This window comes from Arachis ipaensis, chromosome B1, assembly GCF_059453495.1.
Source record: "Arachis ipaensis isolate K30076 ecotype BB chromosome B1, ASM5945349v1, whole genome shotgun sequence".
Lineage (NCBI taxonomy): Eukaryota > Viridiplantae > Streptophyta > Magnoliopsida > Fabales > Fabaceae > Arachis > Arachis ipaensis.
The window spans coordinates 129,698,342-129,714,808 of NC_142436.1; the positions used below are offsets into that span (position 1 = coordinate 129,698,342).

Consider the following 16,467-nt stretch of genomic DNA (forward strand, 5'->3'; position numbering starts at 1 on the left):
AATCATATTATTCTTATATCGAATAAATATATTTAGATTTTATAATTTATTAAGATTAAATCATAATAAAAAATTTATAAGATTAAAATAATTTATAAAAAATTATATTTAAACATTTTTAATTTTAGAAAAAAGAACAAATAGGTTCTTGACTTGTTGATCTGTGAACATTTAAGTGCTCAAAAATTTAAAAATGCATTTAATTAACTTCCTGACCTTTTTAAATCCTAAACATATTGATCCCTCATATTCACTTAGATTTGTCAGACCTAACGAAAAAAATCAAGTATAACTTCCATCATACTGACCTTATTGATACGGATACACACGAGAGAATTTTTAAAATGAAACAAATTATACTCGAAATCGATGTGTCTAGATTTTAAAGAAGTTAGAAACTTAAATATATTTTTAAATTTTTAAGGACTTAAATATTCACAAACCAACAAATTAATGATCGATTTATCATTTTCTCTTAATTTTATTATGCTGTGTAAAGAATTTTATACAATTTTTTAGTGAGATTTATTATCTGTGTAAAATTTTTTAACAAATTAAATTCTTTAAACAACGTATAAGAAAATAGGAAAAAAGTTAATAAGTCTAAAAGACTACTAAAAACTTTAAATTTATAAAATTAAAACAAGAAAAATTGGTGTAATGTATTGGTATTCAATTTTGACTAGGATTTTCTTGTTTGGTGTTAGTGATGACTGATGAATGGTACTGGTTTGAATGGATGATTGTCATTGGTGACCTGATGAGATTGAAATGGAGGTTTGTCGTTTCAACCATGGATATCACATATTTTGTTCGTTCATCAATCTGTTTCAACTTTCAAGTCCAAAACCTAAGACCCTAATAATAATATTCTAAAAAAATAGAATAAAATGAAGTTGCACGTCCAGATAAACTAAAATTTTGCTATTTCATTTTGTTTAAAAAAATAGAGTTTAACTTTAGTGTATTGATAATCTAATCTCATATTCTATATTTGGATTTCGTTAATGTTGGTCCAAAATCGAAATCCGAGAATGATGGGGTTGCAATTTTTACATAGTTAGGGTTAGGGTTGACAGAGTTGTTACTCTTCCTTTTCGGTGGGAGTGGGGACTCTCCCCCACCTTTCTCCTCTCTGTGCAAAACCGTTACCTTTTTTTCTTGCCAATAACCAATTACGCGCTTTCGGTTGACACACTAACACCTAACATAACCATTTCCCATTTCATTTCTGTTTTGTGGTTACTTTTTTCTTTTCTTTCCATTCTTTAATTTCGTTCCTTCTTAGGGAGAAAAAAACAAGGTTTGTGTTTTCATCGTCCTTCATTTTCCGTTACATTTCATGTTAATTAGCTTGGATGTTTAATTGTTGATGATGATCCATGCAATTTCTTTAAGGATGATTATGATTCTGAAGTATGACTTAATTTCAGGGGATTGTTTTTGTTTTCTCTCCTGAGATTATTATGAATTCATGATGATCAATCAGATCATACGCAGGATCATTAATTAATTTTTTTACAGAAATCAATGCTGGTTTATTTAAGAACCTTTTTCTTTTTTTGGTTCTGAATCCGAATCAATTTGTGATGATTTTGCACATGCTTTTAGTTGTATGTCACAATTCTTCCCCCCCCCCCCCACCCCCCCTTTTTCTCTTGCTGGATTCATATCAGTTTGAAGTTGTCTAAATATGAAAATAGCATTGTAATAATATGGTGTGCCATATTTCACATACTTTCTTTGCTATACAATTCTGCATTTTGTGCAGTCTACTAATCATGGAATTAAATGGGCAAATTTGAACGTTGAAGCTGCAATATATATACATGAAATTTACATTGTTAGGAAAGTAGGAATGGTTAGTGCCCTTTCAAAGAAGACTTTGTCCAGTGAAGATTTTTCATTATTATTTTGGTAGTTTTCAGGGTAAACAAGTGGTGAACAATAAATGGATCCATTCAAGTTAATCCTGCTCCTTGAAATGCTTTCATGCCAATGAGAAAAAAACAAGCTTGGTTACATTGTTGCTCTTGCTAGGATTCTCAAATTAGAACAGAAAATTCACTCATATTCACTCATACATGTCTTATGTTGATCTGGCTAACGTCCTTCAATTTATAAAACCCTTTCCTCATATCTCTTACAGAGTTGTTATCTGTTTCAGGGTTCTTGATCTGAACTATTTGGTTGAACCTTGAATGGTTATGGCAGTGGAAGATTATGATATTGAAACAATAACAACCTTCACCAAAGATCAAGCTAAGGTTACTGCTTCGCGCTATCTCAGCGCTCCGCAGGGTTCGTGTCATGATTTGTGCAAATTCGGCATCCAAAATGCCACCACCGAAGCTAAACCATGGAAAAGAGCAAAGAAAAGGGTAACTGTTTCCACAGGGGGAATCAAAAACAAAGTACAGGAAGAGAATATAACTTCTTTGGCATGGACAAAGAAATCAGGCATTAATTCAAAGCCTTATACAACTTCAAAATTTGGAAGTTCCAATACTCTTGCTGACATCAAGGAAGTAATAAATGAAGAAACAGTCAATTCAAAGAAAAATTCACCACCTTCTGCAGAAACAAATGTTTCCACCAAGGAGCACAATAACAATGATCTGAGAAAATCAGTAAGCCATTCAAAGCCTTCTCCAAAATCAAAATTTGGAAGTTCGAATAGTCTTGTTGATACCAAGGAAGTAATATATGAAGCAACAGTCAATTCAGAGAAAAATTCAACAACTGAAGAAACAAATGTTTCCACCAAGGGGCACAAGAAGAAGAAGCAGAATAACAGTGATCAAAGATTTTCCACCAAGGAGCAGACTAACACCGATTTAAGAATTTCAACCAAGGAGCACAATAGGAGGAATCTAAGGCAAGCACAGCAAGAATCTTCAAAAATTCTAGCTTTTATTGGAGACAAGGAATATCCAAGTCATACAAAAGGGGAGACAATAAAAGACAAAGTTGTTTCTTGTTCAAGCAGCAGAAAACACTCTGAAATCAATAGCAAACAGAAGACAAAGCCATCGTTAATTGAAGGCAAGGAAGTAACAAGAAGATGTACGACGAAGAAAGCTTCAAGCTTGAATGCCAAGACTACCAAGAACTTGAAAAGTGTGTCTTCTAGGAAAGGTAATGGGAAGGTTGAAGCCAAACCTGAATTAGCCAGCAATGACATTCTACATGAAATTGTGCATACTCTAGATGACGAACATACTCTACCTTCTGACCACAACAGCATGTTGCCTTCAGCAGCAACGAAGGGTCTTAATCATGCTGGACATGGAACTTGTCCAAGTGAGTCTATGTCTATTCTATCCGCTGGAGGTGAAGGCAAGAGATCACATACCCGGACACTATCGAGTTCATCTCTCTCTCTTATATCCTTTGGAAACAAAGGCAAGATATCACATTCGCGGACACCATCAGGTTCATTCCTCCCTCTTATAAACTTTGGAAGCAAAGGCAAGAAATCACATTCGCGAACACCATCAGGTTCATCTCTCCCTCTTATATCCTCTGGAGGTAAAGGCAAGAAATCACATTCACGGTCAATATCATTATCTGATTTCTCATTAAACACTTCCAATGGAAAACCTGGCAAGAAATCACATTCACGGTCAACATCATTATCTGATTTCTCATTCAATGGAAAACCTCTTGTATCCTCTGGAGGCAAAGGCAAGAAATCACATTCACGGTCAATATCATTATCTGATTTCTCATTAAACACTTCCAATGGAAAACCTGGCAAGAAATCACATTCACGGTCAACATCATTATCTGATTTCTCATTCAATGGAAAACCTCTTATATCCTCTGGAGGCAAAGGCAAAAAATCACATTCACGGTCAACATCATTATCTGATTTCTCATTAAACACTTCCAATGGAAAACAACACGATGATGCTACTTTGAAGAAGACAGGAAACAGTGAAAATGTGAAGATGGGGTATCAAGTCAAGCCAAGAGTGAGCACAGTAGTTGGGGAAACAAATAAGGTTGCTCCTCGGAAGCTTACTTTTAGGAGAGGAAAGGTGATTGAAATTCAGCCTGAGAACAACAACATTCCAAGGAGACTCAAATTCAGGCCGGTGCGCACCCTTAATTATGACAATCCTAGAGATATCAATGCTCCTACAAATGTCATAACTGAAATATATTCACCTAAATTCCAAATCGCAGAAGCAATTAAAATGAGAAGCATTGCAAGAGAGACTGGTACAGAGGTAGATGGTTCAAAACCAGAATCTGAGGAGGAAGTGTTACTTAGGCCCCCAAGTGTGGAGAAGAAAGCAAACCGGCGTTTGTATAACAATGTGATTGAAGAGACAGCAACCATGCTTGCTGAGGTCAGGAAGAGCAAGGTCAAGGCACTTGTTGGTGCATTTGAAACAGTAATATCTATTGATTCCCGTAGACAGTCCAGGTCCGCTTTACCAGAAGTAAGCACACCATGTTAAGTTTGCCTCAGGTCTTGAAATGTGTTCAACATGTAAATGGTGTGTATATATAGATGATTAAGCATGAGAGATACATACATGCAAGAGGAAATGTCTGATTCTGAGAGTTGATTTTCTGTCACAGCTTTCTGAAACTGCAATTGTTTGTGGCTTGGATTTGTTGAGCTGGGATTGTTAATGCTGTTTCTTGTACTGTTAGTGGTTGCTAATAAAGAATTGGTGAATGAGGGGATTTCACTGTTATTTTGTACTGTTAGTGATTTAGTGGTTGCTAATAAAGAGATTTTGCACTAATAATCATTCAAGAATCAGCTCCCCTCACTTCTTTCCCTTCAACATTTTCTCATTTGATGGAACTCAGCTACTTTTAATTTTCATGATTCTGAATAAATGTTATACATAGTTGAGCACACATTTAGTTATTTTATCAAATGGATTTACTTAAAGCCAGAACAAAAAGATACTCTTTCACCTATGCTATATTGATGGCAACTGCAAATTGAATACTGGGACAAAATGTAACTAGATATGACCAATTTTATTTCATTAATACATGTATTACAACCAGAACATTGAGTAGTTGTGATATAATAACAACAGTTTGAACATCAAATATTGATGTAATCTCATCTGTATATATAATCAACCATAGTTGTGTCTTGTGTATGTTGTAAACTTATAACTGGATTTCATGAAACCAGGTTGGAGAGAAGATACGGCTTGATTCTAAGGTTTGATTCTATCTAGGATTGAAACATGAACATTTTACAGGGACCTTGCCAGTTTTCCTGATTCTGTTTGAGTTTTCTCTGGCCTCCCACTCTTCATTTCTTCTTTTGTCTTCAACTCTTGATCCTTGTGATAACATACCTATCCTTTCCATCTTATTCCGATGATTCAGCGTTTGCATTGCTCTTTTCTTCTTCAGTTCTCTCTGTAGTTCCACAAGCTATGAGGCTATGTTCACAAATTGAAAAAATATATATCTATACATACATAACACAGAATTGTGACAAACCTTCTTCCTTTCTATCTGGAATTTGGTTTGAATCTTTTTCACACACTTCCAAGAAAGAATTTTTGACTTTATCTTCTCATACCTGAAAATTTTTCCCAAAATAATAGCTTATATTTTATAGAAAAAGAAATCATAATTAAACAAGCTGCTTAAGTAATGAACATTACCGCTGTTGAATCTTCTCTATGTTGGTCTTTTGCCAAGTTTGTGGTCCAGTTGAGACATTTTTGTGTTGTATTGGAATGCCTTTCTCCTTTCGATGCACTGCTTGAGCTGGTGGTGGAGGCATTGGAGAGGATACACTGCTTGAGCGTCTAACTGGATGAGCTGTTTCCTTTGTCCTAGGATCTTGTCCAAATGACCTCTTCATTGAAGTTTCAGCTGCCACATCGAACACAAACAATTCTTAAAATATGGTTTAAAAAATCGGCCATAGAATGATTAGGCATATTGCCTTGACTTATCTAGTTACCATAACTTGGGTTCCTAGATATGTTCTCTTTTGTTCTCATAGTTCGAGTCCTTGAAGATTTGGGACCCTCTCTTATCTTTTGCGAATTGCACGATTCCTCTTCTTCTAGAGAATGAATTGCAAATGCTGCAGCTGCAACTGAAGTTGCATGCTCATCATCTATATCTTCATAATGAAAATTTGTCCTTTTGAGCCAGCTCCAAGCATTGTTATCTCTAGTACCAGCATACCCATGATGTTTTGGTGCTTGTGGATCAGTAAATGACACCCTACAATAGAATGCCATTGATTTTTCATTAAAAATAAGTGATATGATGCAGTAAGAAACAGTTCTTCAAAGAGACATTGGCATAGAGAAAGAAATTATCACAAAACAAAATACCTTCTCAGATGTTGCCTGTTTTCCATTCGTAGAATTTGAAATCTGTTACAACTTGTTTGAATGTGTGAAGATCAACCAAGAGCAGCTTTTATTGATAAAGCAGAGCAGCATACACACAAAGGAAGATAGACTCCACAAGCAGTCTCCAAAGGATGCAAAGGATCTTTTTTTCCTTCTATGTCTGTAAACTACAACACCCCACATGCACATTGACCTCTTTTGTTAACTTTGTAGAGATTTTAGCTTTTACTTGCTTCCTGGGATAATCAGGGGTCAGAACACAAGCCTCTAATGAAAGGTATAATGGCACTTTTACAGGCAAGTTCTGTCATGAATTTTGGGTAAAGATAGATAACATGATTTTATTAGTTTACTTTTTTGAAAGAAAAAAAAATGGCATACAGGAAAATTTTAGTTAACATGTATTATAATTTTCGTTTATATTTATATTGTATAAGTTTTAAACTTTTAATAGTATAAAAAGATTAATAATTGAAAATTTTAGTTTTAAGTAAATAAAGCCAAATAAATAAATAAAAATTGGAACTTTGGAATTATGATGCTTCGAGACCACCATATATATAAGATACAATTACAGTTGATGATAGATAATGACAGCTATATCACAAATCCTTTTTTTCTATTACATATAATACAAAAATGCTCAACCTGTACTATGTATATTTCCATAAGGGTTCAATGCCTTTGGCATGAAGTGACTAAAAAAGGAGCTTTGGTGTATATAACTCAGACTGGTTATGTCAGCTTTTTTTTTTCTTTTCTCAATATCTTTCATGTGGCTGTTGGTAGTAGCAGTGTGCAACATCTACTTGAAGATCTGTGTCTATCAAAATGAGTTTAAAATGTTTTACACTCACACTTCATCAACACCATTTGGAATTTCTGCAGAAAAGAATTGCTCTACTTTATCAATGAAGCTGTGAGGAAATCTACAGTGCAACATTAAAGTTGAGGTCTCAAAAACACAGTGTGTGTTCTTGGTAGCCATTTCTTCAGAACTCTTGGTTGCCTTGCCATCCCTTAGGCTTCTTATCCTGCCAGTTTTAATGCTATTACCTGAAGCACCAACCTTTATTAAGGAGGCGCGAGAGCCTTTACCATTGACATTGGAACGGCTGTGTTTTGTAGGAATGTCCGACAGAGGCCTTCTGGATTCAGAACCTAATTGATTGCATTCGCTAGAATCATCAATTGAGGAATTGTCCAAGGTTGGGTTAAGCTGAGATGCAGGTGAAGAACTTCTGCAAGATCTGAGCAACGAAAGTAGCATATCAACACTCAGTTCTTGCTGGACTACGAACTTGTTCTGCTCGCACCCGTAACATGCAGCTACTAATGTGCCAGCCAGGATTGGCATCAACTCTGGGTCACTGAAGAAAACAAAAGGCAGATCGCATACCTGTCGTCGTACAGCTGAACATTAGATCATCACTAGAAAATTGAACAAATAAACCAACACTTGTTAAATATTCATAGACCTTATGTAGGATGGTAGGGCTCTTTCCCCATCGAAGAACAGCCTGGTTTCCAGGATGGAATAATGCAAAGTGTCCCAGAAGTGACAGAGATTCAAGCATTAATGAACCAACCTGAGGAAAAAATAAACAATGCAGATTATTAAAGTAAGAACTAAGAATCCTCTAATAAATTAACCAAAGGCATAAATCATGCAATTAAATGGAAGCAACAATGAACAAATTTTTTCATTTTCTTGGGTGAATTAAGTTGATCTTCCTGGAAGTTAGATGAAATTACACTACATCTCACTATAGTTCAGATATAAAATATGTTCCCCTGATAAATCTGTCAGATGAAACTTCTAAATATAGGAAGGTAATTTAGTGCAGGAAGCTAGATGGAGATGAGTGTATATTTATCAAGAGTTTCACATAGCCTGTATATGTTTTGCAAGCTTTATCAAAACAAATTCGAGGTCAAATATTTCATTTAGATTCTCCTTTAGTTAAGCAAGCCTGTGTTACAAAGATCAGTCAAAAGAATTAAAGTGAAAAGAATCCCCTTCAATCTCAAACTTATGATTTGTTGGTGATTTACCTGATCATTAGGTGCTTTCCACTTGCCAGCACAATGAGAAAGTAAGAAGCTCATTAAATGGAAAATTTCCATTTTCAGATCTGGCCTAGCCTGTCAGCAAAACAACATTAAGAAATGGGAAAAAATCAGCAAAGAACAAGGAAAACTGGTAGGAAAGAATCGAAATAATGCTAAAGTTAATACCCATGCATGCTTTAAGATACATCTAACTAATTAATTACATTGACAAGGGAATGAGAACACTCACCAGCATTCGCTGCAAAAATACAAGATCCAAAAGTGCCACATTGTTCAGCACCTTTAGTACTCCGGCTGCCACCTCTTCAAAATTAGATGGAAGGATAAATGAGCCCTGGAGGAAAATGAAGCCATTCAACTTAGATATGACTCAAAATATATAGTTATTACTTATTAGCATGAAAGAAGACCACCAATTTTTCATCAATGTATTTGCAGGTTGCAAAATACTAACTTGTTCAGAGGATGATCTATTGTTTGCTTGCAGTAGAACAGCAGTCAAAAGAGAAGGGAGACTAACAAGTCCTGTTTCGGAAAGAGCAGAAAGAAGAAATGCCAGTGGCTGAGCCGAATTTGATACTTTTCCATTCTTTGGTGCTGTAACAATTACCCCTGCATGTTTTTCATCTTTCGGGGAAACAGAAGAATTGATAATACCCCTGCTTTGATTTTTCTTCAGTTCATCTGGCTCATCCATCTTGATCATATCATCATTTTTCAATTTAGCAGAGCTATTATGCTCCAATTTAGAATCCTTGCCATTAGAAATGGCTTCATCACTCCCGTTCATCTTAACTATTTCATCCAATGGTCTGTCCTCTGGGACATCAGGTAAATGCATAACTGTGCTACCATTAATAGTGGACAAGGGACCATAATCTCCCCAGGAGTTATTCAAGAAAGAATGTGTAGAATCAGCAAACTTAGTCATTTCGCTGCCAATTTCCTGCTGCATTGCAACAGCAGAAGATTCCCAATCAATATAACTCACTGTTCCAGGTCTGCAAGTCAAAACCACCAAAAGATGTATGCTTAAGAGAATGGGAGCAGGAAATGCAGAACCTTCCATCTGAGGCCTATCATGAAGTGCAAAAAGATCTCGTAACCGGTGAATCACTTGATAGGAAATCAGTAACTCCAGCAAGCCATCCCGCATCTGAAGTTGCCTTTCCTCTGAACTTACATGCCCAAAAATTGCAGTAACAATCCACAAAAAGTTATTTAATATTTCAGAAATTGATTCAAAGTTCTCAACGGATGCTTTATTCGATGATGGCAAACTTATGTTACTGGGTGAACTTATAGATGCTGCAATCTTTATGTAGTTCTCAAGAGAAGCTGACAGCATAGGGATGATTGGAGGCAAAAAATTCTGTGCGAGGAAGTAAGTCCTGTTTGCAGGCACAGATATTACTACTCTCAGTAGTTTCAATAAGTGCAATGTAACCTGACATGCTTCAGGTTTTGATGTGTGAGAAGCAGGCAAGGCAGAAGCAATAAAATCAAGTAGTCCAGCTTGACGAGATGCTTGTAGCTCAGGATCTTTTCCCTCCAAATACTAGAATACAATAGATATATAAGTTAAAAACAAGCACAAGTTACAAGATAAATATAGCAGTTATGTTCTACAATGCGAAGGACCAACACAAATGTAAACAGTAAACATGTCCTAGAAAAGAACCTCAGTTCAGCATATAATCAGTGTTAGAGATATAACCATTAATGTTACCTTCTCCCATCAGCTTAAGCTTTTGGGATGAGTGGTTTCATAACATGGTATCAGAGCTCTATGTCCGAAAGGTCAAGAGTTCGATCCTTGGTGAACCCCAAAAGTGGCATAAGGCAAATAAAAGAGAAAAGAAGGCCTATGCAAAATCAAACAAACCCAAAAAGAGGCTCTTGTTTGAGGGGGAGTGTTAGAGATATAACCATTAATGTTACCTTCTCCCATCAGCTTAAGCTTTTGGGATGAGTGGTTTCATAACAATCAGGAACAAGGATTTGTTGGATGGTTAATTCTTCCAAACGAATATTTATTTACCAACTAAACAAGACTTCCCCATAAAGTGAAATTTTAAGAAGCGCAACATATTTCAAAGTGCAGAAAAAATTTCAATGCACATCAAATTTTATGGATTTGGATCATCTAAATTTTGAACTTCAATTTAGAGGGTAAAGTGTGATTTCTCACCATTTATTTCAAAGGTGAGAGATCACACTTTACCCTCTCAAGTGAAAATTCAAAATTTAGGGGATCTAAATTCAAATTTTATTCCATAGTTCAAAGTTCATAACTTTGAAACAAGGTTAAAACAAAATTCTCAATCCATAAATAAGGAAACATGATTTCCAATAAACCCAAAAACCGAAAATTATATATAAAAAAATACCTTGATCATTTCAGAAATAATTAGCCCTATATTTGTGGCACCTTCTTTTCTTGCCTGTCTAAGTCTTTTAAGTTCTTGAAGCCACCGACCAACCTTTGCCCTGGCAGCACCGACTGCTACTCTATATCCAATGCCACCACTTTCACCTCCAAGAGGAGGCTCAACAAACTCATACTTTAACGACATAAGCTTTTGTCTAATTCTCTTAATTCTTCTCTTCATTGCATGTTGCATTGTGATATTGCCAATTCCAAGGATAGAGCCTGTGCCAGAGGCAATGTTTGTTTGAGGATCATCACTGCTATTTGTAGGGGCAGATCTACCTTGCCCCTCTTTATTTATTGATCGACGCATCAAAGGGGATGATTGATCCCTCAAATTTGCTCTCTCCCGAATTTGCTCTAGGTAAATCTTCCGACGTTGTTCGCTTTCATTTAGTCTCTCTGCCAATTTCTGGGCTAAAAGTTCAGCTTCCTCTTGTTGTGCTTTGGCTCTTTCTTCCTTTCTTCGAAGCTGTTCAATTGCTCTTGCTTCCCGTGCTGCACTTGATGCTTTTCTTTCCTCTTCCCTTCTGACTTGGGCCTCCTCCTTTCTCCGCTGAATCTCAGCTAGACGCTGTAACTTTTCAGCCTCAATGAGTCTTCGGCGCTCTAGGACAGCTTCTTCCCTTGCCAAATCCTCCCTTTGCTTAGATTTTATAACCTGAAGCTTTTCAGCTCTCCTCATCTCTGACTCATGGAGCTTCTGACGTAATATCAATTTTTTATTTTCTTCATTTAAGGAAGTAATGAACCGCACCTCATTTACCTTGCTACTTTCATCACCGGCTCTCTTCACCACTTGAGCAAGAAAAGCTTCATGGCGAGATTCACTGCGTTGGTGACGGGCATGCATTCCCTCTCGCAACTTCGTATGACGAACAGCGTGCCATTCACTTACACGATTTACTTTTTGAGATGTGCGTTGAAGCTTTTGGACTCTCTCATTCTCTAACTCACTTCTGATTCTCATAGCACGAGCATGCTTTTCTTCTGCTTCTCTTTTTAAATCTGAAGCGGTTTTCTTCTTTTTTTCAGGAGACAATAATTTATCATGCAGCATACGTACACGTTCAGCACTTTTCCTGCCAATGCTGGGTGAGTATGACATGCGGGAAGATACACGAAATGGGGATGAAAGTATGTCCTCCCAGTTCCTCTTCTCCTTCCAAGCATTCAAGGATTTACTCTGTGCAATATTCCTCTTTTCCTTATCTTTTTCAGATACAGGTATTTGCCTCCTAATGTTATCTGTTGATCTGGGGTTTTTCTCATTAACTACTTCAGTTGGCATTTTATCTTTCTTAGAAAGCAGCTTGTCAACTCCAGATCCAGGTCCATCTCTTTTACTTCTAGTGGTGGTAAAAGAAGCAGAATTTTCAGATATAACAACTTCTGAAGTTAATATTTTATCTGGTTGTTTACATTCACTTTGTACAGTGTCAGCACTGGGTTCCCCCCCTTCAACATTATTCCGTTTTACATTCAGATTCCCTTGGTTAGCATCTGAAGATCCATTATTCTTTTTTGGCTTTGTCACTAAGTCTGTTCTGCCATTGGTTTGAGATCTTTTCACATTGTTAACAGAGGCAGAACTCAAACGTTTAGAAATGGTCTTTTCTGTGTCACTACCCAATTGCATGCCAGCACGCTCCTGTTGAATCTTTCTAAATGCCTCGAGAGATGAAGACAGTATATCTGCCCTATGTGGTGATGTTGTCATCCGTCGGACCTACAATCAGAAAAGAGCAGCTGATCATCCGAAGTGTGAAAAAGCTACATGATACATATCTCTTATAGGCACTAATCATAAGTGTAACCTAAGACCCACACCTCAAACCAGAAATCAAACAAGCAAACAGGAAAGACACCATAAGTGAACGTATGAAACCATGTGTAAATGCTCTGATTTATTTATTTTTATTTTCTGTCAGTGTCCAACATGTGAAGATGAATTGGTGACAGTAGTCTAAACTACAACAGTGTTTTAATAGCACACATGCTAGGTAAATCCAGTTAGCATGGCATGGATAGCATCATGCAGAAGTTGTACAATAAAATCATAATACCCAATGCTGGGTTATAATGCTGAAACAGTCAAGCTTAGTATACAAAAAATAGAGATTCAAAATATAGATACAATTGTCCAGATAGCCAAATTACATATAAAGACAGAATATGTTCATTAAAGATTCTGTTCCTCAGAAATATATCATGTAGAAAAAAAATAATTTCTGTACTAAATTGTACTTAATAAACAAAAAGGAAGGAAAAGAAAAGGGACTAGGCATTTATGTTACTCAGATGATTGTTATCACCCTTTTCTGCACAAGCTGCCCAAGCAGATAACACTCACTTTACCTGTAAATCTCAATGATATTATGTGTAATTTTTTTTTTTTTTGAATTTCTAAAATGTTATCAACCTATCATGTTATCACACATTTCCTTGCAGATAATATGGGGGCAAATGAAGAGATTGCATTTTCACATTTCCTTGTACATAATATATGAAGCATACCTCCCATGAGAGAGCATGTGGTCTGCGATGATCACTCTTCAAGATGACAGGAACTTCATCAAATGTTTGAGAAGACTTTTTAACTTTTTCAAATTCCTCAACTCTAGTGATAAGCTCTTTAAAATCAGATGCAGCCTCCTCAAGAACAAGAATTGCCTCTTTCATCTGCTCCAAATCACATTCTAGCTCACAAAGAAGATAAAGTTCATCTACAGACCTATTCAGGTTCTCAAATAGAAAGCACCAGAGCCTCTGTCTGAACCTTTCTTTGCTTTCATTCGAATCAACATCCTCAGAGGCACTGAAGTTATGAGAGTTTGAAACAATATTTTCTGCATTACCATACGGTGAATCCCTAACTTCAATAGAAGCACTAGAACCACCTGCAACTTCAGGTTCCCTTTCACGAAGTTGTGAAACAGTACCCTGGGCAGTAACTGCGTTGCTTGAACTGCAATTTTGTGCTGGTAATTTTGAAACTTCAATATCACTTAGATCATTGGTAACTGTTTGTGCTTGATTTTCAACCACCACAGCATCTTTGGCCGAAAACGAATCATTTTTAGTGCCACTATTATTTTCTGTTTTATTGACTTCATCATTTTTCTCATCACGAGATGATGTGCCTTCATCTGGGTCAACTTTTTCCGCATCCATTTCTGGTTTTTTCAAATCTTCCAAAGATGAAGTCTTATCATCTTCACCATTTTCAACAAGCATTTCATCCTTACATCTCAACAGAGGGATCTGATGAGAGTCAATCTCTGCATCAACAGTCTCCGCCAACACTGTCAAGTCTTTCTCTGGGGCATTATTCGAATCACAAGGAACTACATCAGGAATATTCTCAGGCTTTCTGCAGCTAAGCACACTATCATCTCCAATACTACCAAACTTGATTCCAACTCCAATCAATTTTTCATGTGGCTGAGCCAAGTCCTGCTCTTCTAAATCACCCCATCTGATTTTCTGGCCTTTGTCAGGCTTAACAACTTCAGCTAGTTTCTGGGCTTCTTCAAGTTTACCTTGAGAATCCGTCATTCGTGCTGCTGGAGCCAACTTCTCGCTTTCACTATTATGTCTAATCTCACATGTATTAAGACAACTTTTGCCCTCTTCTTCATTTGACACTGAAGGAGATCCTACAACATTCCCAGGAACAGGGTTCTGTGAAAAATTCTGCCCTAATCTTGAGAGATTGGCATTGTGCTTGCTATGTAAATTTTCATTATTTTTATTCACTGAATGCTGAGTCCGCATAGAGTTAGAAGCATTTTTCCCTGAAAATCCTCCTACCCAACTCTGCAATGAGAATTTTGAGGTATTTCTGTGCTTCTGGGCAAGAAAGAAACAACATAACTATTAATAAGACCGCCTAACATAACTAAAACTTGTATAATCAAACCCCAAAGAAGAGGAATTAATCTGAGATGCTAAACAAACTTTAAATCATTCCTTTCCTTAGATTCAAATATTGTCAAAGGCAAAATAAGAAGCAACAGCAACAGTAAAACAATTGCGAAAGTCATCAATCGTAGGAGATAATAAAAGGAAAAAATTTTAAAAATAAAATAAAATAAACCTTTTTGACTTGGAACCATCCTGAGTTCTGATCATCTGCTACATCACTGTCCTCCATCACCAAATGATCAATGCAATGTTTGAATCAATGAATTACCTCAGAAAAGTTAGATGTTTCAGCGAGGTTCCAATGTGAATGCCACAACATTACATAATCGAAATTGGTCATCATTGGATCAATTGGGAAATTGGGAAATTGATCATCATTGAAGAAAGTGAGTGAGAAAGAGTGTGAATTTAAAGCGAATGAAAATGAAGGTGGTGGGGGGAAATGTGCTATTTTTAGGGTTTTGAAGATGATTTGGAAAAAGCAGTGTGAGAGTGGAAAACGAGAGGAGGTGGAGGGAACAAGCTTTTATAGGTGACTGACTTGAGAGTAACAGCATGCAAAATAAAATAATAAAAAAATATTTATTTTATTATTTAGTATAAGATCACTGAATTTAAAAACAATATATATTTTTTTTTGTTTTGATATGTTTGCAGAAATTGTCAAAATTTAGTTTTTGAAGCTTTTTAAGAATACATATCTTGTATTTAGGTTATCTTTCAAAAAAATATAGGTCATCTTTAAAAGTTTTTTGTATGTTTTTTGTCATAATACTTTTTGTATTGTTATCATCCTTTAATGTTTGAACTCTAATTATGTTTTTATTTTTGGGTGTTGAGACTTCGTGCTTGTTAAAAACCCAAAAAAAAAAAGTCAAAATTTAATTTTTGAAACTTTTTAAGAATACATGTTTTGTATTTAGTTCATCTTTTGAAAAACTATATGCCATCTTTAAGAGTTTTTTGTACTTTTTTTTGTTTGTTATCGTCTTTTGATGTTTGAACTCTAATTATTGTGAGTTTTGGATGTTGAGACTTTGTTACTAGTTAAAACCAAAAAACTTTTATGTCAAAATTTAATTTTTGAAGCTTTTTAAGAATACATATTTTGTATTTAGTTTATCTTTTTAAAAAATATATGCCATTTAAAAAAGCTTTTTGTACTTTTTTTTTTGTCCTAATACTTTTTGTATTGTTATCATCTTTTGATGTTTGAAATCTAATTATTTTGATTTTGGGTGTTAAGACTTTGTTAATTATTAAAAATAAAAAAAAACTTTTATGTTTATGGATACGAAAGAGTGGTTATAAAATTATTGTTTCCTAATTTATCTATGGTTAATACATATAGTAATTATAACTGTAAATTAAGCTATTTTATATTAAATGATTTATATAATAGTAATTTTATTTATTGTCATAAATATTGAATTAAATAAAGTTATTATTATTTTTTATTTGGAATAAAATAGAATAAAATCAGCGATACTATTTTATTTGAAATTTAGGATTTTATGAGTGTTATATTCAAATATAAATAGTGACTTTATGATTTTATTCGCCAACATATCAAAGTCGCATTTATTACTCTTTTTCCATCAGAAGAGTTGTGATTTAGCCTTATCAGGAGTATAAAAGACTTTAGTTGAAAAAGATCAAAGAACAAAATTCTCT

At 35.3% G+C, this 16,467-nt stretch overlaps 3 protein-coding genes across 5 annotated transcripts; 1 reads left to right on the top strand and 2 right to left on the bottom strand.

The window, feature by feature from the left end:
- Positions 1-650: 650 nt before the first annotated feature.
- On the top strand, positions 651-4,769 carry LOC107634180 (uncharacterized). 3 transcript variants are annotated; one of them, XM_088501735.1, is made up of 3 exons: positions 869-1,303; positions 2,168-3,531; positions 3,682-4,769. In XM_088501735.1, exons 2-3 carry the CDS (start codon positions 2,202-2,204, stop codon positions 4,467-4,469), a joined length of 2,118 nt encoding a protein of 705 aa, XP_088357861.1. In that variant the 5' UTR covers positions 869-1,303; positions 2,168-2,201; the 3' UTR covers positions 4,470-4,769. The 3 variants fall into 3 exon arrangements, with proteins under 3 accessions (XP_016193240.1, XP_088357861.1, XP_016193248.1); XM_016337754.3 differs by lacking the exon at positions 869-1,303 and adding an exon at positions 651-777 and having other exon boundaries at positions 2,168-4,769; XM_016337762.3 differs by having other exon boundaries at positions 872-1,303; positions 2,168-4,769.
- Positions 4,770-4,973: 204 nt separating this feature from the next.
- LOC107634205 (uncharacterized) lies at positions 4,974-6,780 on the bottom strand. Its single transcript, XM_016337779.3, has 5 exons — positions 6,342-6,780; positions 5,960-6,228; positions 5,655-5,868; positions 5,488-5,569; positions 4,974-5,403 (listed from the first exon to the last, which is right to left on the bottom strand). Exons 1-5 carry the CDS (start codon positions 6,365-6,367, stop codon positions 5,209-5,211), a joined length of 786 nt encoding a protein of 261 aa, XP_016193265.1. The 5' UTR covers positions 6,368-6,780; the 3' UTR covers positions 4,974-5,208.
- Positions 6,781-6,873: 93 nt separating this feature from the next.
- Positions 6,874-15,309, bottom strand: LOC107634168 (uncharacterized). Its single transcript, XM_016337745.3, has 8 exons — positions 14,966-15,309; positions 13,384-14,718; positions 10,826-12,595; positions 8,890-9,993; positions 8,665-8,769; positions 8,418-8,507; positions 7,841-7,951; positions 6,874-7,761 (listed from the first exon to the last, which is right to left on the bottom strand). The coding sequence occupies exons 1-8, from the start codon at positions 15,020-15,022 to the stop codon at positions 7,216-7,218; spliced, it is 5,118 nt and encodes a 1,705-aa protein (XP_016193231.1). The 5' UTR covers positions 15,023-15,309; the 3' UTR covers positions 6,874-7,215.
- Positions 15,310-16,467: the final 1,158 nt, after the last annotated feature.